The sequence below is a fragment of the Eucalyptus grandis genome, chromosome 10 (genome assembly GCF_016545825.1).
Source record: "Eucalyptus grandis isolate ANBG69807.140 chromosome 10, ASM1654582v1, whole genome shotgun sequence".
NCBI classification, from domain to species: domain Eukaryota; kingdom Viridiplantae; phylum Streptophyta; class Magnoliopsida; order Myrtales; family Myrtaceae; genus Eucalyptus; species Eucalyptus grandis.
The window spans coordinates 20,812,339-20,838,293 of record NC_052621.1 but is presented as its reverse complement, the minus strand read 5'-3'; the positions used below and the strand labels follow the sequence as shown (position 1 = coordinate 20,838,293).

Sequence of the window (25,955 nt, the reverse complement as noted above, 5' to 3'; positions counted from 1 at the left end):
AAGTTGCATTTTGACATAGGTTGAGGTCACATTGGCCGTAACAATTTTTATAGGCGTATTTGCTTGTCATGGCCTTGTCAACAATTTTTTAAACTAAATTACTTGAAAAAAAATTTAGAGGGGTAAAAAATTGAACTCTCAACTAGTATTTTAATATCTTAGTTCAAAAAAAAAAAACTAGTATTTTAATATCATCAACCTTCTCAAGTACTTTTAGAAAATGGTCACAGCATGCAATGTAATGCGCATCAACTGTGCCTCTTAATGATTAAGAACAAGAAACATGCCTGTCCTTTTTGCTATTGGGGTGGGGTTGACCGAGTCTATGGCGGGACTTGAAATAATAGTTACATCCATTTATGTAAATTTTGGACAAATCCTGAATAATAAAGGATATTTCTCTTTGAACTGCTACGCAATGTGTAATTTTGACTTAAGTATCTTTCCCATTAAACTCAATCTACCAATGGTTAAACACGAAAAATAACAAGAAGAAAAGAAAAAAGATACATTACTCTCTCAAAAGTATACGTATTCAGCTATGGCTATGGAGGTGACTGTGGATTTTGGCCCTTCGAGATCCGCTACGGTCGCGAATATGTTGACGAACTGGTCGCGTACTGTTAATCCCAAACATTAAATCCTCAGGCAACCCAAACGAATGATGTGGAGTCGTAGGAGGCCCTCCATACGCAGCCCCACCGGCACCTCTCTTTTGACCCAGTCCTCCCTCTCGCCCACTCTCTCCTTCCGTCACATCCGTCTCCATTTTCCGCTTATAAAAAAACGTTGTGAATTGTGATGCAGCTAACAGACCTAGGGGTGTGCAAAATACCCGGGATCTGCCCGGACCGCCCAGAACCGGACCGGAACCGCCCATAACCGGCGGGTCTTGAGGGGAACCGGTCCGGTTCCCAGTTCTAATTTATTGGAACCGGTGGGTACCGGTCCGGTTCCCGGTTCCGTGGGCGGATCCGTCCGCCCACCCACCCGGACCGGACCGGAACCTTTTTAATATTAAAAAAAAAAATTACTAAAAGAAACCCTACATCCCATCTCACTCTCTAGGAACCTTTACCTTTGGTCAAAGAAAATTTAATCATCTATGATTATTTGCAAGTAGGAAATGGGAGAATGTTGCATTCCATCCGTTCGCGTTTTTTTTTTTTTTTTTTATCTACAAGATACATTTATAGTTACAACAAATGAATCTTTGCTCCACGTACTTAAATTTGATTTTTCTTTCTTTGGCTTGCTTTGATGTCACGTAATTTTTATTTTGGTAAGTAATGTTACTTAATTGTTTTATGTTGAAAACCAAAAAAAAATTCTCGTCAAAATCGGTTCCATGGATCCACACTGGAACCGGACCGACCGGCGGTCCGGTTCCCGGTGGATCCACGCAACAAATGGGTGGATCCCGGTTCCAATTTTTCGGAACCGGTCCTTAGCGGGCGGTTCCCGGTTCTAGGTCGGGAACCGCCCGCCCGGACCATGCACACCCCTAAACAGACCACGCCACTGGTTTCTCAATGTCAAGCAAGATCCACATCGCTTGGTTTTTCTCTTTCAATACGCCAGTTATTGCTCCAATAAACACCATTTTATTACGCTAAACCTCGCTGTCAATCTACTTAGCGTTTCGTCATCGTTCACGAGAGAGAGAGAGAGAGAGAGAGAGAGAGAGAGAGGGGTTTATCTTGCATGGACCTGTCTTATTTTGAGAAAATGATTAAAATAAAGGGGGGTTTTCATTAAACTTAGCCGTCATTAATTAGCCGGTTCTATCTAGGGCAGTCTGTCTCTACTTGCAATTGCATTTTGTCCGTTCTCCATTGGCAGATGGCGATAAGCTCGCTCGCTTCCAAACAGCATCTTTACCACCGATTAAAATGGAAGAATCGTCGATCTTGTTGTTACACGTCATTGTATCGATAATGTCACTGATGATCATCAGTCAACTCACTCATCTACACGAGCTGATTGTCAATTTTGAATAAATGGTGAGTTATCACTTATGATGGTGAAATATGCATATGAAAATGACCATTGACGCCATTGATGGTACATAATAGTCCTTGCAAGACTGAGTTCTGTAGTTGAGAAATCGGGAAAAATATCTAAAAAGCAGCTAACAAGTTTTAGCTTCAACAAAGTGAGAACTACAATAGACTCCATTTTTCATCAGAAGGAGTCATATAAGTATTACAATTTTGACATACGACTCCACCGTCAACAGCTAGCTTGGAGGTCTTCCACTTCTTTTACATTGTCGGACACGGAATACTTTTGCTTTGCTTTCTCCTTCCATTTCACTATTTCCAACGAAACATTAGAATAATTATTTGTCAGACGATGGCGCAAAATTGATAAATATTCTAATTGCAGCCGAGCTTAATTGGAACTGGAAGATGATAGGAAGCCTAAAATTGAGCTATTGCTATTTTGCAAGGACACTCCCAATTCCTAAATATTTATCGAAGCAATTAACCTTGTCTTTTAAATTGTTGTTCATCGCAGTTGTTGAAAATATGTCTCCATTTTGAGCCAAACCAAACCCGACATATGAAGATGTTTTGATGCTCGGCCATGTAATTCTGAAGTTGTCAATGAGGTACTTCTGAGTTGTTCCCATTAGTGTTAATGACAATTGCAACGGTAATGGAATAAATGGAGAATTATGGCCGCACATGCACACATGGTCGGTCAACTTGTAATATGAGCCTACAATTTCTATTTGCTTATTGATAATGGAGTTAGTTTTGTAGTGGCGGGAGATGAACTTGTTCGGGGAAATTAATCAGGTCAAGAGGATAAAAGCAAGAAGGCATAGACTCCTTTTGCTAGACACACGTGACTCCCTTCAGCGGAAATCGAGGGAACTCTCACAAGCTGCAACCTGCATCATGATCGGAGGCTTGTGCCCAAAGAAAGATAAAGAATGTGGAGTTTTTATAATTTTAATCATGAGGGCCTTCTTCAGCATTATATAAAGACGCAGAAAGGATGTCGAAGACTTAAGAGCTTTCCTGAAGCAAAAGGTAGGAGCTCTCGGCAGAGAGAAATTTTCGTTTCAATTACACATAAGTCATTTAACCACTTAAATTATTGTGTTAACAATTTGTTTATTCTTTTTATAAGATTGAGAGATTATTTCATTAAAAACTGTGGGAGGCTAAATACTAACTGAGTTATTGGATGTAATTAGGAGTTGGGAAACACCGAAAGTGTTTGACTGTTCGAATATGATTGTATTACGTGTTCCATAGTGGAATAACGTGTTGCTTTCCCCATGGAGGTAGGTTATATCAATCAACTACATAAATTCCTTGTCCAATTTATTTCTTTCTTTTCATCTGTTTTATTGGATCGCTTGCTTCATTATTATTTCAGCAGTTCATAAAGAAAATATGAGTATTGTTCATTAAGGTTAGAGAATTGCAGTTTCTATAAATGTGTGTTTTTCTTTGTACATTAGCAGTTCTCTGTTAGCTTACATCAATATAGGAGCTCTACAACAGTGAATATCTTTTGCTCTCTTTATTTCAGGAAGGATATTGGAAGTGTCAAAATCTCTCTCTTTCTCAGGCATAAAAGTAAGTTCCCTTGGTTAATGGCAGATTGCTTGACGACTGGAAAATAAATAGATGACTTTGAATTTTGAAGCCGGTGGGGAATAGAGATGACTTTGAAGCCATACTTGTTTTTCAATTAAATTCGGTGCAATTTGTAAATAAATATTAATCAAGAGGAAAATGGTGCGATGGAAGATTCATCTGCCTAAAACTAGATTATCCTTCATACTACCTGGCCAAAGTGGACAAACATGAAGACTGAAGCAAGAGAATCATCATTTGATAATGATAAATAAGCAGCCAAACGTCCACCATTCAAAACATTTAAAGAGAGACAATGAACAAGACTGAAAACAGGAAGAAAATCATTTATAACAACAATTAACAACCAATCAAGAGGTAATCATCGAGTATCAACATCAGGAGAAAAACCAAAAGATGGAAGAAAAAAATTATTGTAGAGAGAGGCAAACGGAGGGTTCAAGGGTAGAGGATGGTATATACGGTCTGAATTATAGCGAGTGCGAAGAGGAGGATGGCGGCGATGACAGACAATATAGACCAAGGACTCCTGAAGTAGGTGTGGTAGAGAGTAGCCATCCACGTGTACCAGGTGCTCTTGTAGTAGTCGCTGACCTCTTTGTGCACGGTATTGAGGCTACTCTCGGGTTCAAGCGTCACTTCCTTGCACAGCGAATTGAACAGCTCGGCGACTGCCTTGTCGCTCCCGAGGGCATTCTGGATGATGCCCTGGGCATCGAGCAGTGCGACATCCCCCTCTTTGTCGATGATTTTGTCCATGAGGAAGATGTAGGACGTTACCTCATTCCCAGCCCCGACATGTAAGTGCTCGAACGCGATAAGGTTGAGGTATACAGACTCCGTGGTGTCGTCCACTTGGATCGTGGGGAGCCTCAGGACCCCTCTGGCAAAGGAGATGTCCTTGAGGCTGCTGGTCTCACTCTTCCTGAACCAGATCCCATGCTCGTGGAGCCTGGTGGCCGACCGGATTGTCTCCCCACGCAGCCTGGGTAAGACCTCATTGGACTTCTGCTTCTTGAACTTTTTTTCCGGCTTCTCCTCATGTAGCAGCAGGCTCTTCCTATAGACGTCCAGGACGTGTAGGCATTTGCCAGTGACCTTGCTGGGGGAGCTGAAGAAGTTGACGATGAGCCCGTTGATGAATTCGTCGCCCTGCGTTGTTGGAGTATAAAGTCATTGCACTGAATACGAGATTGTTGTCGTATGGATTCTACTTGCATGAGAGGTTTAAAAAGAAGTTTCCGATAGATAGAAGTAACAATGGAATTGTCGGTTGGTCTCGAATCTATCTCACGTGGAGTACATCTGAAATCACCAAGCTATACGGTTTGGTTAACATAGTACGGCGGTTTGCAAGCATGCAATAACCTCTCTTACGAATGGAGTGAAATCTATGAAACTAACCTCCTTGCCGTCACTCTTGACGGCCACCAGCCGAAACAGCACTAGCATTGGCAGCTGATTCTCCAGCATCAGCATGTCTCGCCTGATGTACGGCATTACGTGGAGCTTCCCATGGTTGCTGAAGATGGGGTCGTTGACGGCATAGTCATTCGGTGGTGTCACCTCCTGGGTCGCGACACGGAGAATCTCAAGCATGAAGCAGCCGTCAGTGATCATAAGCTCCAGGAACCGGACCGCCATGCCCTCGCTGCCGCCCCCCTTCCACTCGGGGTCCAGTGCATCGTAGCTCTCCTCAAGGTCCAGCGCCACCTCCCTCAGGGACTCGAGGAAGGGCTTGAGGGGCTTCCTGGACCGCTTGAGGAATTCGAAAAGCGCGCGGCGCTTGTGCTCCTCCATGGGAAGAAGGTGCTTCTCGCCATGGTGGTAGGGGCCGAAGGAGACAACCTGCGGCTGGCAGGCCTTGCTGTTGGGGTCAGCGATGCAGGTGCGGACCCTGTAGATGGACCGCTTGTTCCAGTACCGTTGGTCATTGGAGGCCTTTCGCTGGAGGCTGTCCTCGACTTGGACGATCCAGTCGGTGTCGTTCGGGTCCGGCGGTGGCGGTGAAGGATTCATGATATCTGCGCAAGTTTCACAGGTTCAGCAAATTTCTGTTCCGGAGTGTCTTGGGTTCTGTCCTTTTTAAGCTGAAAGGAGTGAGAGAAGAGGTGCATTTATGGAGAGAGAGAGAGAGAGAGAGAGAGATGGGAAGAGTGGAGAGGGGTGGGCTTATTGCTTCAAGTCGAAGAGGTATTCCGGGACAAACTTTGGATGCGTGTCTCACTTTTTGTTGTCCGAGGTAAAGAGAGAACGTGCTTTAGCGGGTCCCATGACGTACGAATCGAATTGCATGGCACGCAATCTACATGAATTCCAGGTATGAATAGATAATATGTAATGTCAATTTAGGTATGGACTTCGCATAGTTTACACGAGACTCCTTATTATAAATTAATTTTAGATTGCCACAAGAGAAGTTGTAACCACCTTGTGTGAAATTCCAGAACTTCCAATTGTTTCCTACGAAGAAAAAAATTAACTCAAGTAAAAAGATATATTAGAATTCAAATCAAAGTCAAATTATACTGGGAAAGTCAAGTCAAGTTTCTACATTAAACTAATCATTAGCGTGGATTTATCTTCTTTTTTATTATTTTTGGTTTCAAATCACAAAGTTTAATGCGCCGCCAACATTTATGAGCTCCAAATCAAGAAGAATTTGGATCAATTATAATAGTTTATGAGCTCCAATTGAGAAGTACGTGGATTTACTCCAAAAGCGACTAATCCCATAAGCAAGTATAGCTTATATGGTTATATGCGTATATTTTATATATGTATATACCATCACGTACGACCCATTCAAACTTAATCCCAAGTAAACCAACTGTAAGGACATTCTTATCTTGCAAAATGAGAAAGTGCTTCAGTCTGTTTGATTAAAGGCTATTATTCACTACTTTTGCTCTAAAATCTGAGTTCAGACAAAAATTCTCCTCGGAGCAAGAATTGTCCGAAAGCTTCTAGGCCTACCAATACATGAATGTGTATGTGGGATTAAAAGTTCTTATGTGGAGAATTTTCACGATTCTAGATGGGCCAAAGAATTTCAGAAGATGCAAAGTTCTTTTATTCCTACCGTGTGTTTCTCTTAATTGCTCAGCAAATCTCAACCATTCTCGAGGTTTATTTATGCCATTGAAGGGAGCACTATACGTTAAAGAGAATCCATGTCATTTGCAAAGAGCTGACCTGCCCAAACCCGCCTTGATGACCTTACAACCCAAGCCGGCTTTGTTAAATCTTAAATTGGGTTGGGCCACTCTACTAGAAGTATAACTCAAGTCCTCCCAAGACTTAAGAGGCCCATCTGATGATCCATTTTGATACTGATTTTCTTCTTCTTCTTCTTCTTCTTCTTTTTTCTTCTTCTTCTTCTTCTTCTTCTTCTTCTTCTTCTTCTTCTTCTTCTTCTTCTTCTTCTCCTCTTGATAGTACCAAGAACAGTGCTCAAGGGTTTTGCCAAACTCAACTCCCACTACTTTTCAAAATCATGTCACGTTGAGACCAATTTAGTCTTTTTACTAATATTTATTTGCAATTCCACTTATCAAACTTTTTAATGAATAAACTCCTTCAATATGCTTGATTTGTACGCTTAAATTTTTCAATCACCACTGGTGATTCATCAGTATTTAACATGCTTCAATATATATATATATATATATATATATATATATATATATATATATATATATATATTATAGTATACAAACTTAATGTAAAAATATCTACATGTTATTGTAAACAAAATGTTGAAAATTTGATAACATAAAACATATTTATGAGAGAGAGAGAGAGAGAGAGATGAGCACATGCAATGATGGATCACCCCTTTTTCGTGTGACACGACTTAGGAAAGAAAATTTTCACCTAAATTGATCTAAGGCAAAAGTCGCATTTAAGATAAGTTGATATCATGCCGGCCACAACAATTCTTATGGGCGTAGTTGCTTGCCATGGCTCTGTTGACAATTTTCTTAACTAAATTACTTGAAATTTTTTTATAGGGATAGATATTCAAACTCTCGATTAGTATTTTAATATTATCGACCTTCTCAAGTACTTTTAGAAAAGGAAGCTCGTAATATAATGTGCGTTGAATGTGCTTCTTAATGATTAAGAACGAGAAACACAACCACGAAAAGGAAAATAAAGAAAAGAAAAGAAAAGATACAGTACCCTCTCAAAAGTATATGTATTCAGCTATGGCTATGGAGGTGGCTGTGGATTTTGGCCCTTCAAGACCAGCTACGGCCGCGAATATGTTGAAGGAATTGGTCGCGTACTGTCATTTTCCGACATCAAATCCTTAGGCAACCCAAACGAATGATGTAGAGACGTAGGAGGCCCTCCACACCCAGTCCTCCCTCTCGCCCACTCTCTCTCTCCCCTTCTGTCACATCCGTCTCCATTTTCCATGTATAAACAAACGTTGTGATGCAGCTAACAGACCACGCCACTGGTTTCTCAACGTCGGGCAAGATCCACATCGCTTAGTTTTCCTCTTTCAATACGCCAATTATTGCTCCTATAAACACCATTTTATTATGCGAAACCTCGCTGTCATTCTACGTAGCGTTTCGTCATCGTCCACGAGAGAGAGAGAGAGAGAGAGAGAGAGAGAGAGAGAGGGGAGGGGTTTATCTTGCATGGACCTGTCTTCTTCTGAGAAAATGATTAAAATAAATGGGGGTTTTCATTAAACTTAGCTTTCATTAATTAGCTGGTTCTATCTAGGGCAGTCTGTCTCTACTCGCGATTGCATTTTGTCCGTTTTCCATTGGCAGATGGCGATAAGCTCGCTCGATTCCAAACAGCATCTTTACCACTTGTCTCGTAGAAGAAATTCTTTTTAATATTGGGTTTAGGGTTCTTTCTTGTCCTTATCGAGCGATGCTTTATGTGCTTTAAAAATTGATGATATCATGCTTTGGACGTTCTTACATGACCTTTGTTACTCTTCAAGAGACATTACGGCTTTGTTTGGGAGTGCAAAGTGAAAGGAAAGGAAAGGAAAGGAAAGGGAAGGATGGAGGTAAAAATTAGGAGAAAATACTTAATTACGCATTGTTTGGGAGAGCAAAGGAAGCGAATAGAAAGTGGAGCTTAAGATGTAAATTAACCCTACTCAAGTAATTCATTTAAACTTCGAGTCTCGAGTAGAGACAATAAAAGAGTTTAGCTATATAGTCTTCAAGATGTCACTTCAAAGTCTAAACACTGCTGTGAAGGTAAAATTCTGATGTTGCAAATACTATATTTTGTTCCCAAATTTTCTTTCATTGAGATAGGATCCTATTTTCACAATTGAATATGTTCCAATTTCTTGATCGGATCCTTTTGGTGGGGTTGAACTCAAGCCCTCAAAGTCGAGATCACAAAATTTGCAAAGAATTACTTTCAAGGTGACACAATGCAAAATTTGCTTCAAAATTTCAAATCTGATAATAAGTTAGTCAAATTGTCATAATATGTCTTCGTTGATGTTTGTTAATTTAGTAAAATCTCCCTTGAGCAGCCATATATTGTCCTTACTTAAATACAATAAACTATTTCTATCTAAATTGGCTATCTGTTCTTGTCACATTAAAAAAATATTCAGTAAATGATAAAATTATATGGGCTTATCACCCTTTTGAACTCTTATTCTCTCATTCATAATATAACTTCTTTGGTTTGTTGGCTTATGGAAGTGCTGTAGGCCAAGGAAGGGCTCGAGACATTTTGCTATGTCGAAATTGCTGAGGCTGAGGCTCTCTAAGGAATGAATTGGGAAGATTGTGTGACTGAGACTGATTCAAAGAATATTCATGACGCTTTGTTAAAGAAGGGTGAGAGCATTGTAAGGAAGATTGCTCCTGTTACTCATGAAATTTGTGAAGTTTTGATGTTGTTTCGATACGAAGTGCAAATCCAGCTGCTAAATTGGGTGGCAATTGCAAAGACAAAAGGAATTTGCCTCCATTGGTGGTTGGTTTATCCTCCTCCTCCTTTAGGACTTTGGTTAGACTATATATTTTCAAATATTTTCACAATGGGATTTTGTTTGTATTCAGTGGGAATGACTTATGTTATCCAATTTGGTTTTTTTTTAAATCCAAAACTCTTGAAACTTTCTCAATACTGAAATGCTAATGCGTAAATTCATGTATAAGTTTTTTCATAATTTTTTAATTTTAAATAATATTTTAATAATATATTTATATTTATAATTCATCTAGTAAAATTATTTGTTTCAAATATCAGCATAAGTGTAAACAAATAGATTTAAGAAAAGTAATGATGATATTTTGGCAAAAAAAATAATTACAAATAAGTCCTAAAACTTGTCATAAGAATACACTCAAGTCCTCGCATTTTCATTTCCTAAGTTAGATGTTAAAACTTGCAAGTTGGATGCACTTGAGTCATTTTATAACTTCGTCGATTTCTAGTTGACAAAAAAAAATGCTATATATGACTTTTTAAAATTATATTTTGAATCTCATGCGGCTGTCAATATAAAGTAGGCAACCATGATAAGTTTTACCACTAAAATTGAAAAAAAAAAATAGGACTATAAATTGACAAGTTTTAGGCTCCTCCACTAATCATCTCTCATCTTGTTAATATTAACGCAGGATTTTACCATGAGATTATGCTTAAAATCAAGAGACTATTGAGAGATGAAATCAGCTAGAAGTAATAAAATTTGTATTCCCATGCCTAATATAGTACCATTTTTCAGCCACCAGAAAAAAATTTGTACCGTGAATTGAATTTAAGGAAATATAGATTTGTTAGTATTTTTAATTTCTTTCATCTGCTTTCTTGGCGCTTCACTATCAATGACGACTCAAAAGTTTCTGTCAACTGGCTTATGATCAAGCGCAAAAGGCAAAAGAGGGTTTTCGACAAAAAAAAAAAAAAAAAAAAAAAGAAGGGTTTTCGACACGGCGAATCGTCGTCGTCGTCGTCGTCGTCGATCAGATCATTCTCACATGCCGAAGAAGGTTCAGCTGCGAAACGACGCGACAGAGGAGACCTGATCCAGAGAAACTCGGATGGGGACCGGCCGGCTGGCCCCTAGCGCAGAGAAGGGCCGAACGCCCCTTCTTGGCTCTTCTCTTCTCCTCCCGCTCGTGCACACTCTCTCTTTCTCTCTCCTCTTCTTAGGTCGAATCGCCTCGTAAATCTCTCCTCGCACTGTTCTCATTGGTCCCCACCTGTCTCTCTCTCTCTTTACTTCCTAAACAATTCGAACTTAAAAATGTTGCTGTCGTTTTCTGCGGGGGGAGGTGAACTTTTTATAATCATCTTCTTTCTAAAAGCGTGCTCGTTTAGTTTATGCATACGTCCCCTGCTCCTCTCTCTGCCCATCTTTGAGCTCCCCTCCCCATCCAATTGCCTTGGATTCTGCTTGTTATTCTTCCATTGCATGTAATTCTCTCTCTCTCTCTCTTCGTGTCCCTCGGTCTGAAGATCTTCTTGCTGATTCCAGAGAAATTATGATTCTTTCCATCGTGGGCCGGCCTCGTTTCCGCTTCTGACATCTGTAATCCTACAATTCAGGTTTGAATCTGCCTCCTCTCTTACTTAACTGCTTTCTGGGAGTCTTTTAGCTCGAACCCAGAATAAGAAAGGGGGAAAAAAAGGAAAGAAACTACTCCACATGGAACATTTTGCATTCCTTTTATCTTACCATTCAGGTCTGCTTCTATGGAAATTCAGCCATCCATGACTTAACTTTTTCTCTTATGTTCATGATTTCCATTTTCAATTTTTTTTTTTTTTTTTTTGGGGGGAGGATTTGAATCTCTCTCTCTCTCTCTCTCTCTTCTGCTCTCTGATGTTCATAAATTTCCCAGCAATTCATTCGTCATTCTCTTTGGTCATCAAAAGTTTTGGTGTTGTTGAAAGTTCAGGTGAGAATAGAGATTGGTATCAGATGGGGATGTTTGGACTGCAAATCGCACTGGCCCAGTTAGTCCTTTGAAAGAATGAAACAAGCGGTGATTTTATTTTCCTTCGTCTTTGTGATCAGTGATTGATTAGTGGAGTGGCGTGCCTCAAAATTCTCTCTGTTTCGTGTCTTCTTCTTTGCCTTTTTTTAATTTCCTTTTTTATCGTCGTGCCCAGGATTTCCAAGGCACTTTAATCAATTGGCAGCCCTGGGCTCATCTACTGAGAGCAAAACCATTTTCCGATCAGGTTTGTACTTGTGCTCGGCGTTCGCGTTGGACTTGGGTTTATATGGACGTGAATGTTTAGTTATTCAGTTGAAAATGGCATCTCTGAATAAGTTCATCTGGATGGAGTCAATCTTGATTAACTCCTTTGTTCACCCAATAGAATTTGCTTGTGGGAACTGAGAAAGAATTTCAAATTTCACCCCTTATTACCCCCTTTTTCCTGTCCTTTTGCTAGTAACTCCAGTTTATACTGTGCTGGTATTTGGTCGAATCCTACGTGAAAGATCTTGTGGTTGAACTTTTGATTACTTCTCTGAGTACCTTTTTCGTAGATACCCATTGTGGTGGATTAACTTTTTTAGTTAAAGTGAAATGCACTTTTCCCTAGAGTGATTTGTCAGCCAACTAATCGCGGTACTCGATTGCTCAAGTCAGAATCCACCCATGTCTATGTTCCACTTTGGTGATATCTAGAGCCTTGAGGGAAAAATCAAAGATACTTAGTGTTGTTGTTGGTTTCCAAAAATATGATAATAAACTGATTCAATGGAACAATTTAGCGACATAGCATATAGATGCAGTAATCTTCTTAATTCAGATTCTGTAGAAGTATCTGAAACCAGTAAAATTTCAATGGTTAGCCTTCACAATTGCGAATTCCCAAATTTACATCTTCAAGTATGGTTTCTTTTACCTTCAACATAGACTTCCAAATGCCAGCAGTAGGTTTCTAATCTTGACTGTCAATAAATTATAAATCATATGGTAAGAGGAAATGCAATAAAGATTTAAAAGAAAAACATTTGTTTGCACAATAATGCCTTTACTGAATTAAATGAAACAGAAACGTCATCATGCTCTTGCAAAGCATGCAAAACACATGGTTTTCTTGTTTAATTGATTTTCATATTACCTATGTGCAACAGTGCCAAATTTTATGGGTGACTTTACATATGGTCAAGCCAAGGAACAATTAACGTGGTTATTTCCTGAGAAATATTCATTGTTTGATTTAAGTTGGCTGCTGGTGTGTGAATGACGTAAATTTTAATCATTCGGAAGAATTAGTAAGAAGCAGCTGCACCGGGTGGCATTTGCCTTCGATTATCAGAAAATGCCTTTAATATTGATAATTACCTCTTTGTCTTGGTAAGACACTCGGTACGTTTTTGCTTGTTCATGTATCAAAAGCAAGTGTTGTCTTGATGCCTTTAGCACAAGTCACTTATATTAAGCCCTTAAATCTTGCTTGCTTCCTCTGAATTCTGCAGGCACAACTTCTGTCAATATCCAAATGTTTGAAACTTTGCCTTTGGTCAACTTTCATGGGAAGGAATTACTGCTCTGAGATCAGACATGTCCTGCTAGAGGAATTTGACTCATCAGCAACATCTCTCTTCTGTGAGAAACATGGTGGAACAATTAAACATTGATGTCCCCATGCCTGCAAGTAAACTAAGTGTCAGTTTTTGCTATCAATGCAATGCCACTGGCTACACCAGCTCGATGAGCATCAAAGATGAATTTGATGATTCGGATAGTGTCATGACTTGGAGTTCCACCATGAAGATGAGGAATGGCTCCTTTTCTTGTTTGTCTGGTGCTGCTCTGAGTGCCAACGCAACTTTAGCCAACACAAGAATCTGTAATGGCATCATAGGAGAGGAAATCTTGCCCAGCATTGACTCTCCAAAATCATTTAGAAGATTGCCCTCTTCTTCTTCCCTATCTCAGTTGGACCTTGTATCATTGTCCTTCACTAATAGCATTGCTTCCTTGGTCGGGAGTGGATCAACAGACTCTGAGATTGTCGAGAATGAGAGGAACCTTTGTCCATCTAATAGTTTTCCCACTAGAACAGAGTCCTCCAGCTTTCTTAATGCGATGGATGTACAAATGGCAGGAGGGGCTGCAGGTGAGGATAGAGTTCAGGCTGTGTGCCCAGAAGAAAATGGGTGGCTTTTTTGTGGAATATATGATGGATTTAATGGGCGTGATGCTGCCGATTTCTTAGCTGGGACACTTTATAACAGAATTGCTTCTTCTCTGCATAATCTGGAGTGGCAGACAATGAAGCTACATAGGTCATATGAAAGTAATTCACTGCATCAACTTTCTGAAAGTACCCATGGCAATGTCAATAGTGACATTTCCTCGACCACTGATCCATACACTTCAAGTATGGAGGATGGAGAAATTGACCTTTTTCAGTCTTCTGATGATGCATCCACACATGACACTTTTCGCTGTGGGGTGATAAAATGTCTCAATGGTGCTGTTGCTCAAGCAGAAAGCGATTTCCTGTGCATGGTTGAACGAGAAATGGAAGACCGGCCTGACCTGGTATCTGTCGGATCATGTGTGTTGGTGGTGCTTCTCCACATGAATGACATTTATCTTCTCAATTTAGGAGACAGCAGGGCTATATTGGCGACAAGTGATGGCACGCGGGATGGTGCCTTGAAGACAATTCAGCTGACGGAAACTCATACTGTGGATAATGAGTCGGAGAAGAAGAAGCTTTTGGAGGATCACCCTGACGATCCTTGTCCTATTGTAAATGGAAGAGTGAAAGGGAAACTAAAGGTTACTAGAGCAGTTGGAGTCGGTTACCTCAAAGAGGTAGCCAATTGTTTGTGTGCTCTAATTGAAGAGGAAGTTTGAATCCACTAATATATTTATGAAATTTGAATTGATTTTGTTCCAAACTATTTTAATCCTTGCAGAGCAAAATGAATGATATGTTGATGGGCATACTCCGTATTGAGAACTTACGGAGCCCTCCTTATGTTCATCCCCATCCCTTCACAATGAGCCACAGAGTGTCAGAGAATGATCACTTTGTTGTTCTGGGAAGTGATGGGCTGTTTGACTTCTTCAGTAATGATGTGGTTGTGCGGCTTGTTCATCTCTTCATCCAGCAAAATCCTGTCGGTGATCCTGCCAAGCACCTCATTGAAGAGCTTGTCCAAGCAGCAGCCAAAAAAGCAGGTTAATTGCTTCTGAGATAATGTCTCTTTGCAACCAGGATGCTCTCTCTCTCTCTCTCTCTCTCTCTCATTGAATCTGTCATGTTGTGGATGTGCAAGGTAATGTTAGCAAGCTAGTGATCACCAATTGGATCGGTATCCTCTGGTTTCCGCTATTTAAGCACTGAAAAAAGAAAGCAGAACCTGCATAAAGATTAATTAATTCGACCCATCTGTCTGACTTGGAATGGCAACTCCTATAGATGTTACAAGAACCAGATATTTAGTGATAGCATCTGTTTTTTCTAGTGAATAGCTCTTGTTCCTATTGTAGGTTTTAGTGCTGATGAGCTCTTGAATGTTCCTGTGGGACGGAGAAGGAAGTATCACGATGATGTGACAGTTATAGTAATCATCCTCGGCAATAAACAGCGGACATCTACTGCATCAACATCCCTGTAGCAACCATTGTACCCACTTCTCATCTTGTCCAAATAATGAATAAAGGATGAACCAACAAGTGATTTGGCTTTAGGCCATTGAGATTTCTCAAGATACTGTTCATAGTCTCTATACGTAGAGATCATTAGAAAGTATTTCATGGGCTGAGTGTTAGCCTGTCCCCATTTTGATGCAACAAATTGTGCCAGAGCTGAGCTTTCTGATTTTTTTTTTGCAATCATATGGTACATCTTTGTGAATTGTGATGTCTATCAATTATGCTTGTGCACATGTTTCAACGTCCCAGCCTTGAGTGCTGCACAGGAGCAAGTCAATTCTTGAGGATCATGAAGGGTCCTCATTCTCTAAACAACAAAATTTAGTTTGTTTAATGAGAAGGACCTGTACTTTTTGCCATCAAACGAGGCCAAGAACTTCAGAAATATTCAAGATTGCTATGAATTATGTACTTCAATCCTGAGCTTCTTCTAGGTGAGAGTAAGAAATAGAAACATGGTCCAGCTCTCTGGCAAAACAGATTTAAGAACTTTCTGAGGTGGTTATGCTCTTCCACTATGGAGTTGACAGAGGTGAGCAAGAACTGATACACAAGCTCTTCTGAACTGATACCAGCAGTGCTTGAACTTTATTGTCAACCAAATTGTCGTTACTATTCATTCACCTTCGAGCAAACTTACAGACTGATTCTTCTTTTACATCATGATTTTCCTAAAAATGTCCTATACATTTACTGATCTTATGACAATAGATCACAGTGGAGACAAGAAAACTGTGCAATCGATCATGATGAAGTACTGAAATTCTGGATGTTACGCGTGGATAGTTTGATTTTTCGAAGCTTGGATGGTTAAACCCATTTACTTGCACTGATGGAAACTGAAGTATTGATAGACTACCCATGAATTTATGGACGTTAGAAACGGACCTTTCGTCATCATCTATGGCCTCAGAATTGGAATGACATAGACGTAGGTTTATCATCGTTGCTAACATCTGGATGAGGAGTTTCCTGAAGTGTGGTCTGACTAACTAAATACTATTGAGCTATTTAGGGTGCGCATGACAAAATTTCCGGAACATAAATTGATTTCTGCCAGAAATTGAGAAGTTAAAAATTTTAGTTTCTGATTTTTTCTTTAAATCTATTTCTGAAATAGAAATCTATTCCAGAAATAGAAAAATCAAATTACGTTACCAAACAGATTTTTGTTCCAAACTTATTCTGAGGAACAGAGAAACAAAGAAATAGATAAATAGAAATTTTATCATGCGCACCCTTAGCAGAGTTTGAGAATGATTTTCTTTTGCATTAAGGTAACTAGTTAGTGAAACTGAGATCAAGAATTAGTCTAATGGGCTTCTTGTTTCAGCACCTTCGGGATGAAACAGTTTGATGCTAAAGATATCTAGGTCTTTTGCTCCCTCCTCCAGCTGGATTGTTATTGTGACTCTTGAAATTCATGTCTAGTTTTTTCTAAAATTTATGTTGCATTTAACTGTCCTGATACTGCAAGTTTTCATTTTAGCATGTTGATCCCTAGAATTGGTGCTCACGTTCCTTCATCTTCTTTTTCAGATAATCTGAGATCTTGGTTAATTGCTACATCTCATGTTACGTGATTTCATATTATTGGTTTACATTTTTTAAGCCCCAAACTTTCATGTGGAGCGAGAGTCAATTCTTGAAATCATTAAAAGTCCTCATTCAGACCAGGCCAAGAACTTCAGTGACATTCAAGATTCTTATTAATCACGTACTTAAATTCCTATCTTCTCCTAGAGTGACCAAACTGAACGTACTTCAGCTCTTTTCTCAAATAAATTTTATAGAAATTTTGAGAGATGCACGAGAACGGATATCTACAGCAGCAATACTGGCTGTGCGCAAATGTTATGACCAATCTAGCAGTTGTTTCTATTCACTCACCTTTGAGATTAAGTAATTTCAGTGGTCCTGTACAATTTTCAGTCGGCTGAAGCACCCTTCTTTTGCTTGATCAAACTTCAAAGACCGACACTTTCATGGACATTTTTATTTGACTGCCCTTCAAGTTTCCTGTATACTTCTAATAGTTACTATTCTTATGAAAAAGCTAAAGGACACTGTCTAGATCCGATCATGATGAAGAAATACCAAAGTTCTGGTGTAAAATCCAAGTTCCTGAAGCTCCAACGATCAACCCTGTTAACTTGCATTGATGTAACCCAGTAAACATAGATGCAGACAGAGATTCTCCATGCTCCACCAAGTATTCAAGGAATAAACTTTGCAGATGGATTGGCAACATAAACCGACTGTGTCGTCAGCTTTGGCTTCTCAGTGGAACGACATTCAACACACTTAGGTTTAGTAACATTGCAATTGTCTGAATGTAAGAGTTTCCTGAAGTTTCCTGGTTTAATCTGCAAACTGATGAGCTATTTAGCAGAGCTTGGAAAAGTTCTTTTCTTTCCGTCAAAGCATACCTTAAAATCCTAGATCCTTGTCTTCCGGACATATCTAAATCTCAAAATGGAAGCATGCAGTCTCCTAATTTAGAACAGGATTGGTCACTATGATCACAATGATTACTTGGGGGAGTAAATTCTCTCAATGGACAACTAACTTTCTTGAACTTCCTCTTCCGACCACACTTCATGCAAGCTGAAAACATTAAGCACAGTTCAGCACTGAGTTCGTGGCAATCTGCGGGTCCATCTATGTCACGGTTGTTACAGAGTGGTGTCACAGGAACATCGACCGTGTCAGGAGCATCTGATTTGTTTATGAGCTGTTCATGGATTGGCGAGAATTAGAACATGCAGTCTGGCTTTAGGCAACACTTTCCTTAACTTGAAAGTGAAATATTTCCATAGTTCGGTCAAAGCTGTATTGCCCCTCCTAGCAATCATAAAGGTTTCACCATTTCTTCAATTAACTGGAGTTAAAAAACCTCTTAGCAACCAAGAGCTCCTCAAGCTATCAGAGACGAACCTGGAACGTCCAGCTTCTGTTACCATACATAATTTCACATTGTTCACTCCAGCAGCAAAACACAACAAAAATAGCAATCAATCTTGTTATTTCCCAGCAGATAAATCAAGTACATCTAGAAGCTCACGAGGTATGAGTTTTACTTTACGACGGTATACACCTGCTTAATTTGAGGCCCCAGTCTCACACCCATCTTTTATCAAAGACACGGAAATAGATGAACGAATAGTGGTAAAACATAACTTAAGCAACAACAATATAGCATCCAATATCTATCTTCTTAGGCTCATCCTTCATGCTTAGCTTCTTAGTCTCTCATGACCACCAAATTCAGAATTTGATCAGGCGTCCCTGTCCCTCCTGCACTCCGGGGACATCGCGGGGTACCTCTTCCGATCGGCGCAGTAGTTGTAGATGGTGTATTTCGAGCGCACCCACCGGAGCCTCCGGTACTGGAAGGCATCGAGGTCCTGGAACTCCTTCTGGTCCCACCACCTCTGGCCCTGAGTAGCGCAGAACTTGGCCTCAACCGACGCTTCGCACCCGTCGATGTGGAACCCCCGGTAAGAGGCCACGAACGGCGCCTTGGACCAGTCGGTCTTCTCAAGCCCTCCCCGAGTGGCCCAGTCATCCGCATTCCACAGGCTGGAGTACAATTTCATCGGCTGGTTGAAGGGGAATTTCACCCCAAGGTCCTTGCTGTTCTTGAACACTCGGATCGGCACGTCATCCACGAAGAATCTGCACGAAAGCAGATTGAAATCAATACCGAATAACCCCAATTCAACCATTGAATCATAAGTTCAGCCATTCGGGAGGAACCTATTCTAAATCTCTATCGAAGAAAACATAAATTAGTGATTGTTAAACAGACTCTTTCTATGAATGGGAAGTTTAACTACTCAAGATCTTTTACCTAGTGTGAAAATCTTGAGTTCTTTTTCAATTTTTTTCAATGCTCAAAGAGTAGGTCCATGTGCTTTTGAGCTGTGATTAGCAAAGCAGCAATCACACCCCAAGAGACCAAGATGGACATCACTGTTGATTCGCTCCCCCCCAATTTGCTCACATTGTGAAAAAACAGGGAACGAAACCAAGAAAAAGTGATCGGTTGGCAATCTCTTTGCCAAGTCCTGTCGGAATCTATAACGTTGAAAAAGGAGGGCCACGAAAAAGTGAGTCCTAACAACCCCCCAATGACCAAAGCAGAGCAAATAATAGCGTGAATCTCTCTTTGATTCGTCTCATCTGTTTGACATTAGGGGCTTTGTCCTTTGTCGGGGACTAGTTCTCGAGAGTGAGATGTGTGAGCTGTATCCAGGGGACTTCGCATGTAATTCGGTGATTGCGACACTTGGACACAAGCAAATTTTAAAGAAATCCCAAGAAAAGATTGTCTGGAGAGAGAGATGAAACCAAAGCGAAAAGTTCCTTTTTCTATTCTTTTTCTTTTTTTAAGGGAAGGAGGTAGTGCTATAGATTCATTACTGGGAAAGTTCATCCTGGGGAGGTGCTGCTTTTAAGTTATAATAAATTCGATTGATTGGGATGAGACAGTGCAGTTGCAATTACTTAAAGCTGGTAACCACAGCTCAGGAAAATAACAACGCGCAGCAGAGTGAAGATTTGATCTAAGATCTGTTTTATGCGAATCAGCCCGGTTGCCAGTAGTAAGAGGATCAGCTGCTCGCCACGACACTACCTGGTTCTGTTCTTTCTCTCTGACATTATTCCTTGGTAAAGTAGTAAATAATAATATTGACAATTCCCACTTGCCATTGACAGAGAGGGGGGAGAGAGAGAGAGAGAGAACAAGAAACCATTTTGACCGGTTCTTGAAATCGAGACTTCTGATTAGAAAGGCTCATGTCCCCGTCTCGCTATCAAGTCGTGCTTGGTTTGACAGAGTACGAAAAACAACGTTGAGCTTAAAAAGGAACACTAATTGACCGTTAAGCGTGGATTATATGTATAATTGATGATTACCCTGTGGATAACATTCCTCACACGTAAATTTTTTGTTAATCCTATCCTCAAATTCATATCTGGTAAAGGCAAGAACAGGGTCATTGTGTGGTGTTGAAATTGAACGTAGAAATAGAAGAGAGAAGGGAGGAAACTGGGGACTTACACAATCTGGTACATGTTCCAGAGAACAGAGTAGGAGTGGTAGGCGGCGGTGGGATCGAACCAAAGATAAATCCTCTGTTCTCTGTCTCCTTTTCCTCCCGTGAACACATTGGTCTGCACTATGTACGGCTGCCCACTCCTGTTACCCAAGAACTCAAAGTCTATTTCGTCGTGCTCTGAGTTTTGAGATGAGAGCTGCAACAGAAGATCACATCTCGCGTAACGAATGATCCCGTGATGAAAAAAGAAGGAAAGAAGGAAGAAGAGAAAAACAGAGCAACAAGACAAGCCCCAAAGGAAGCAATTTTAAGAAGAAATCAAGATGATGATCACTTTAGAAAACAAAAATCCATTTTTGTAAACCCCGTTTCTATAACCAGATCATTCACGGATAACACATCCTGGCTTTAAATGCCACGAAATGGTTGACAGAATAGGCAAGAAATACTCACGTAGAATGCAGTGACTGTCCCTGCAGAATCTCCAGCAACCAACTTGATGTCCATGCTGAAATGCCCGAACAGGTAAGACCCCTTGGATTGAAAGCCAGTACCTTTATTTACCCAAAGAATTAAATAAATAAATAAAAGTTATAACCAGCCAAGAACTGAGAAGGAATCAAAGCCAAAGAAGGAGTTATTCTCTCAAAATGTTCGAGGTGGGACTTCTGAATCACACGCTCCCTGCGTCCATATAATATTCACCTGTGTATTTGTCCAAGGAGAGCTGTATCTCGGAGCCACCATTGAAGTACTTGATGTGATCGAAAGCCCATGTGGGCATGTAGTTTCTACCGAATGCCACCGCCACAGGCTTTCTTGGAGCAGCCCCCATTGCCCCAGAAGCCATCAGAACAAGACCCAGAACCAGAGCCCATGCGTGTGCAGCCATTTCTCTGATTCTGCAAAAAAGAACAGCAACAAACAAACAACTTCAGCTATGGAAATCAAAACGAAATGCTCTTCCTTCATAGGCTTCTAGCAAGAGAAACAACATAGCAGAAACAATGGAGCTCAAGAGCAATACCCTTCAACACAGAGAGAGGGAGAGCGGGAGAGAGAGAGAGATGAGAGAAAAATGGCAGGGTGGGGAGGTGTATATGTAGGGGTCAGAATCCTTCCAATCCAGAGGGAGAGGAGAGAATGAGTATTATTGAAGGGTGTGCAGGGACATTCAGTTTTTCTTTTTTTTTCTTTAATCAATTTTAAGATTTTCTTGGGCCACTTGAAGTTTGAAAAATGGCTTCATTCCAATAATTTATGGTCAATAATGATATAGTGGCAATACAGCTAAAATGTGCAGTGTGCATGTCAGGTGGTACAGCAATTATTTTTTCTTTTTTATTTTTACTCCTTCCTTCCCCTTTGGCTCTGCGAAGAAATTGCTTGGACTTGTGGGAGAGATTCGAGGAAAGGCGTAAACGAATACTTTCTCTCTCTCCCTTTTCTATCTCATTTTGAGTTTTTTCTATTTTCTTTCAGTCTTTGGTACTCGTGTGGCCGCGGACAAATAAGAGCGTCGGCCATGTACAGAGACTCCAGCGAGAGAGAGAAGGACGAAAAAAAAAAAAATTAGGAAGACTTTCAGATAAATCCTTAAAATGAGACCATTTCCTCAGAAGATAGATTAAGAATTTATCTTATTTCAATTCAAATAAAGATATGACTAAATCTTTGCCAATCCAGGAGAAAATGCAAACTTTTGTAACATCGGTAAAGCAGTACCATTCGAGCCCTTTTGTTATGTTCTTTTTCTTTTTCTTACTTCTTTTTTCTTAACAAGTACTTCCTTTACATATGTGGATCCATCATAGAAGAAGCTTCGTGATTCTCAATCTATATTTTTTTTTTATGTTGGTATGTCAAAAATGTTTGTTCCCAAACATATTTCACAAGTAAGAATACTTGACGATGAATTATTATTAAATGTTGAATATGGCTTATCTACTTAAAAGCCCGTCATCTGTCACATCATTTTGGATGTACTAATTGGGTACATTTATGTATCAACAGACCTAATACGACTCATTTTTTGTGGACCTTATCTAACATCATAATGCAAATGCAATGCACCTATTGCTTCATTCATTCATATTGAGCTGCTAAGAGCGACCACACAGCATGGGCCACGGCCTGCCAACGTTATAATGTCCTTTTATTCTTTTTGGTGGCATTTCGGGGTGAAAAACCAGGAAAAAAAAAACATATGATATAATTTCGACATATCTTTATTCTGTCAACCTGCAAAGTGATTGGCATGGGTTACTGTCTTCCTCCCGGTATAAAGGGGACAAATTTTTCCCAATCTCCCATGTCTAGGGCTTCGCAATGCGCTTTCGGTTTTTTAAATAACTTTTTCACGTTGGCATTTTTCTCATTCAAACGAAATGATTTTGTGTCCATCATTACTTAATATTAAAAAGTGATATTAAAATTGTGGGTGTATCTGTTTGTTTCTGACCTGGAAAAGAATGTCAAGTTACTAAGATGAAAAAAGAAATTCTTTAGTTTCATTATTTGTCAAGCCAAAATCGATCTAATTTTGACTTAAAAAATTCACACAATGTATTTATCGACTTTCAGATGTTTGTTATAAGAGCTTTTTGTCGGGTTTTAAAAAGATTCATATGTCCTTTTAAAATCGGCATATCAAAAAGAAGCATAGAAATAACCTTATGAATCATTTGATCATGTTGATGACATAAGGGAAGAAAATAAGGGCACCCAAAACCCTAATTGCTATTGAAAAACTTCACATGATAAGACCCATTTAATCCGAAGGACCATAGTCAATTGAGTCCTCCATGCACCTTTAGACTAAGTGATTATCGTGAGACAGCCTCGCATGAAATGCACACATTCACGTAGTGCTCCATTCCGAAAACTACACATCAGTACTCGGGCCTATATCTCAAAGTTTCTGTTCGAGTTATTATTTTGTGAGTGATGCATTGATCGCGTCAGCATTTCTGCTGTAAAGAACGACAAAATCCACGAGTGACGATGAGCAATCTTTGGGGCCACTGCATGAAAATAGGGAAAAGGGGTAGTAGAGCTAGGGTTCATGCATGGGGAGGAAGGAAACAAAAGAGAGATTTAATGGTGACATATGATATCCAACCAACCATGTAGCATTAGGCAGAAGGGGCAGCTCAGGCGTAGCTGGAAGAAGCCTGTGAGATCTTTTGTCTCACTTGATTTTTAGAAGAAGGTTGTTGCATGCAAAATAAATAATTTATTTTTAAAAAAATTAATGAGTTGTATGCTTGAAATAAATAATTGATAAAATTATTTTCATTATCTATAATAATTTATATCTAAATATTCTCATGAATAATAAAAATATTTTTTAATCATATATTTTTAAAAGCAATTATTTTTTAAAAAATTCAAATCATTATTTTTTATGAGAGCAAGATTCGAAGAAGAACTCATTGTCGATTAGAGTTTTGATTAAACGCGGGTGAGGTTGTCAACAGTCAATGTTTCAGACCATCCACGTGTGTGTTGTGTGGGGCCCCCACTAGCGCGCGCTCCCGGTTTCCTGTTTCGGTCCATTGATAGACTGACACGTTTCGTATCATCCATGCGGTGTCTTTCATGTCCCAAATTAAAGCTGTGACGTAATAAATATTTCGCTATTTTCATAATTCAACTGAGGCATGCTTCGAACCAAAATGAGCATCGAGATGTTATTAGTAATGCATGGGTTTGTGCCTAATTCGCTCACAAATCATCCCTTAATCACTCGGTTAAACTCGTGATTTAAGACATGTTTGTTTTAGATCAAGTAGGAGCAAAATCTTTTCCCCTCTCGAAATCTAGGTATTGGGTATCCTCACGCTAATATTTATATGATTTGAAAAATTTCAGATATTTTGAGTAAAGAAATTGAAAAGACACGCAAGTTGAGATATTAATATTAAGCAAAAATAAATTATTAACCCAGGCATATTCTAATAATACTCGATGTATTATTATGCTACTATTTTTCCCCGCCTTCCAATCAACTAACCCATGTGAGTCGTATTTGTTTTAGGAGCTTTCTAAATGCATGTCGTTTAATGCAAGTGCAATGGATTGCTCAAGTGCAATAAGCATGCATGTTTTCCTTGTCCAAGGTCTTAATTTTAATTATCATATTTGCACATTCTTTTAAAACTACTTATACAAGTGCAAATCCATGTATTTCCTAGTAATTACCTATGTATGTAAGATGAGATACCGTTATATCCAATAAAGATTAGTCAAGTGCTCAAAGAGATCTGCATTAATTACTTTAATGGATGGAATCATTTTGTACCTTTTTTGTAGATATCATGGTATGGTAATGGAAAATGATGGATGACCTTCGGTGCTTCGATTAAACTTTTTTGCTTATTTTTATGGGTAGACAAATGTTAGTGCTTCCCACGCGAATCTATGTAAAAGGAGATCCACTTTTTTACTAACTTATAATAACTTAGTATACCTAAAGTGCCTAACCCATGTGGCCGACTTTGACAAATAAAATAAAGAGAGATATCATTGCTTGCTTTGATATTAATTTGTGCATTATACTAATTTAGGTGTAACTTGATTGAAATGAAACTGTGAATTGACCCACAAGAAATTCTAATGGACCCTTCATTTAGAAGTCATACATGATGGAAATATAAGGGATAAGGCATTGAAAATTTTAAACCTCATCATGAAAATATAATTGAGTCATAAATTTTTTTAAAATGTAATCAAGTCATAAAATTTGTCAAATCAACTCAATTAAGTCTTTCCAATGATTACATATTTTTGAAAATTTTGGAACTCAATTGCACTTATTGACAAATTTTAGAACTTGATTAAACTTTTTAAAAGTTTTAGAACTTAATTGTATTTTTTTGATATATTCTAGGACTTTAAGTATATTTATTTGGAAACATAATGCTCCCAAATCCCATCAATTAATTTTCTGAGCAGTCCTTCAAGAATTGTCGCTATTGGGAAAGAAAGATTGCGTGATTATCTGAACTTGCAAAATCTAGGGTTTGAGCTCAAAAAATAGAAGGTAGGGTTTGGGTCGGGAAATGAATGCTTTCCAGCACTATATCCGCGTAGCCGCGTTTAATGATGAAGCACAGCCAATCTCAACAGCTGCATTTACTTTCTTTAACTAATTATTAACTACTACTAATGAAAATTGAACGATCGGCATTTATCCCAAGAAGACAGGAGAAAAGAAGGTTGACTTCTTGGACTCCTTTTCGCAAGTCACCAAAGTCATGCAGCAATATAAGGCCATGATCAAGGGGTGAAAGATTCAAATACAAAACGATGACAAAGTCTTCTTAATTTTGTCATTTCCTCGATCACTGTTCCCACACTGGCTCACGAGATATTTGGCAGATGATAGAAAATAACAATATGTAGATTGTACTAAAGAATGATCATAGGTGTATCTTAGATAGTCAAAGAAAGACAATTTAAAAATTCTAGGGGACTTGTTTTCTCATTTTCTTACGTGTAATCAATGTTGTTAAAATCAAAACATATCTTTATAAAATATGCTTAATCAATGCTTTGAGACCATTCGTTAATAAGATCCCGGCAACTCCTAAACGTTGATGTAATTGCTATGAAAACATAGTAAG

General features: G+C 39.2%; 3 protein-coding genes across 8 annotated transcripts; 1 reads left to right on the top strand and 2 right to left on the bottom strand.

Annotated features, from left to right (window-relative positions):
- Positions 1 to 3,985: 3,985 nt before the first annotated feature.
- On the bottom strand, positions 3,986 to 5,683 carry LOC104423744 (UPF0481 protein At3g47200). Its single transcript, XM_018863443.2, has 2 exons — positions 5,022 to 5,683; positions 3,986 to 4,769 (listed from the first exon to the last, which is right to left on the bottom strand). The coding sequence occupies exons 1-2, from the start codon at positions 5,634 to 5,636 to the stop codon at positions 4,056 to 4,058; spliced, it is 1,329 nt and encodes a 442-aa protein (XP_018718988.2). The 5' UTR covers positions 5,637 to 5,683; the 3' UTR covers positions 3,986 to 4,055.
- A 5,249-nt stretch (positions 5,684 to 10,932) lies between these two features.
- On the top strand, positions 10,933 to 15,503 carry LOC104422222 (probable protein phosphatase 2C 40). Of its 6 annotated transcripts, XM_010034477.3 has the most exons (7): positions 10,941 to 11,042; positions 11,104 to 11,174; positions 11,528 to 11,614; positions 11,742 to 11,813; positions 13,066 to 14,416; positions 14,521 to 14,785; positions 15,098 to 15,503. In XM_010034477.3, exons 5-7 carry the CDS (start codon positions 13,205 to 13,207, stop codon positions 15,223 to 15,225), a joined length of 1,605 nt encoding a protein of 534 aa, XP_010032779.1. In that variant the 5' UTR covers positions 10,941 to 11,042; positions 11,104 to 11,174; positions 11,528 to 11,614; positions 11,742 to 11,813; positions 13,066 to 13,204; the 3' UTR covers positions 15,226 to 15,503. The 6 variants fall into 6 exon arrangements, 5 of the variants coding, with proteins under 5 accessions (XP_010032778.1, XP_010032780.1, XP_010032779.1 ...); XR_721166.3 differs by having other exon boundaries at positions 10,933 to 11,174; positions 14,521 to 14,883; positions 15,098 to 15,214; XM_010034476.3 differs by having other exon boundaries at positions 10,934 to 11,174.
- A 2,753-nt stretch (positions 15,504 to 18,256) lies between these two features.
- On the bottom strand, positions 18,257 to 21,503 carry LOC104422221 (probable xyloglucan endotransglucosylase/hydrolase protein B). The gene is made up of 5 exons (XM_010034475.3): positions 21,356 to 21,503; positions 21,034 to 21,230; positions 20,782 to 20,882; positions 20,331 to 20,524; positions 18,257 to 18,940 (listed from the first exon to the last, which is right to left on the bottom strand). Exons 2-5 carry the CDS (start codon positions 21,218 to 21,220, stop codon positions 18,541 to 18,543), a joined length of 882 nt encoding a protein of 293 aa, XP_010032777.1. The 5' UTR covers positions 21,221 to 21,230; positions 21,356 to 21,503; the 3' UTR covers positions 18,257 to 18,540.
- Positions 21,504 to 25,955: the final 4,452 nt, after the last annotated feature.

What these genes read in the sequence shown, in the direction of transcription:
- LOC104423744 (XM_018863443.2), bottom strand. Translation starts at nt 5,636, where the DNA reads ATGAATCCTTCACCGCCACCGCCGGACCCGAACGACACCGACTGGATC. An exon ending in TCAAGAGTGACGGCAAGGAG is followed by an intron (nt 4,770 to 5,021) that starts GTTAGTTTCATA and finishes CCAACAACGCAG; the next exon opens with GGCGACGAATTCATCAACGG.
- LOC104422222 (XM_010034478.3), top strand. Translation starts at nt 13,205, where the DNA reads ATGGTGGAACAATTAAACATTGATGTCCCCATGCCTGCAAGTAAACTA. An exon ending in GAGTCGGTTACCTCAAAGAG is followed by an intron (nt 14,417 to 14,520) that starts GTAGCCAATTGT and finishes TAATCCTTGCAG; the next exon opens with AGCAAAATGAATGATATGTT. An exon ending in AGCAGCAGCCAAAAAAGCAG is followed by an intron (nt 14,786 to 15,097) that starts GTTAATTGCTTC and finishes TTCCTATTGTAG; the next exon opens with GTTTTAGTGCTGATGAGCTC.
- LOC104422221 (XM_010034475.3), bottom strand. Translation starts at nt 21,220, where the DNA reads ATGGCTGCACACGCATGGGCTCTGGTTCTGGGTCTTGTTCTGATGGCT. An exon ending in GGACAGTCACTGCATTCTAC is followed by an intron (nt 20,525 to 20,781) that starts GTGAGTATTTCT and finishes CTTCTGTTGCAG; the next exon opens with CTCTCATCTCAAAACTCAGA. An exon ending in TGGAACATGTACCAGATTGT is followed by an intron (nt 18,941 to 20,330) that starts GTAAGTCCCCAG and finishes GCTTTCGTGCAG; the next exon opens with ATTCTTCGTGGATGACGTGC.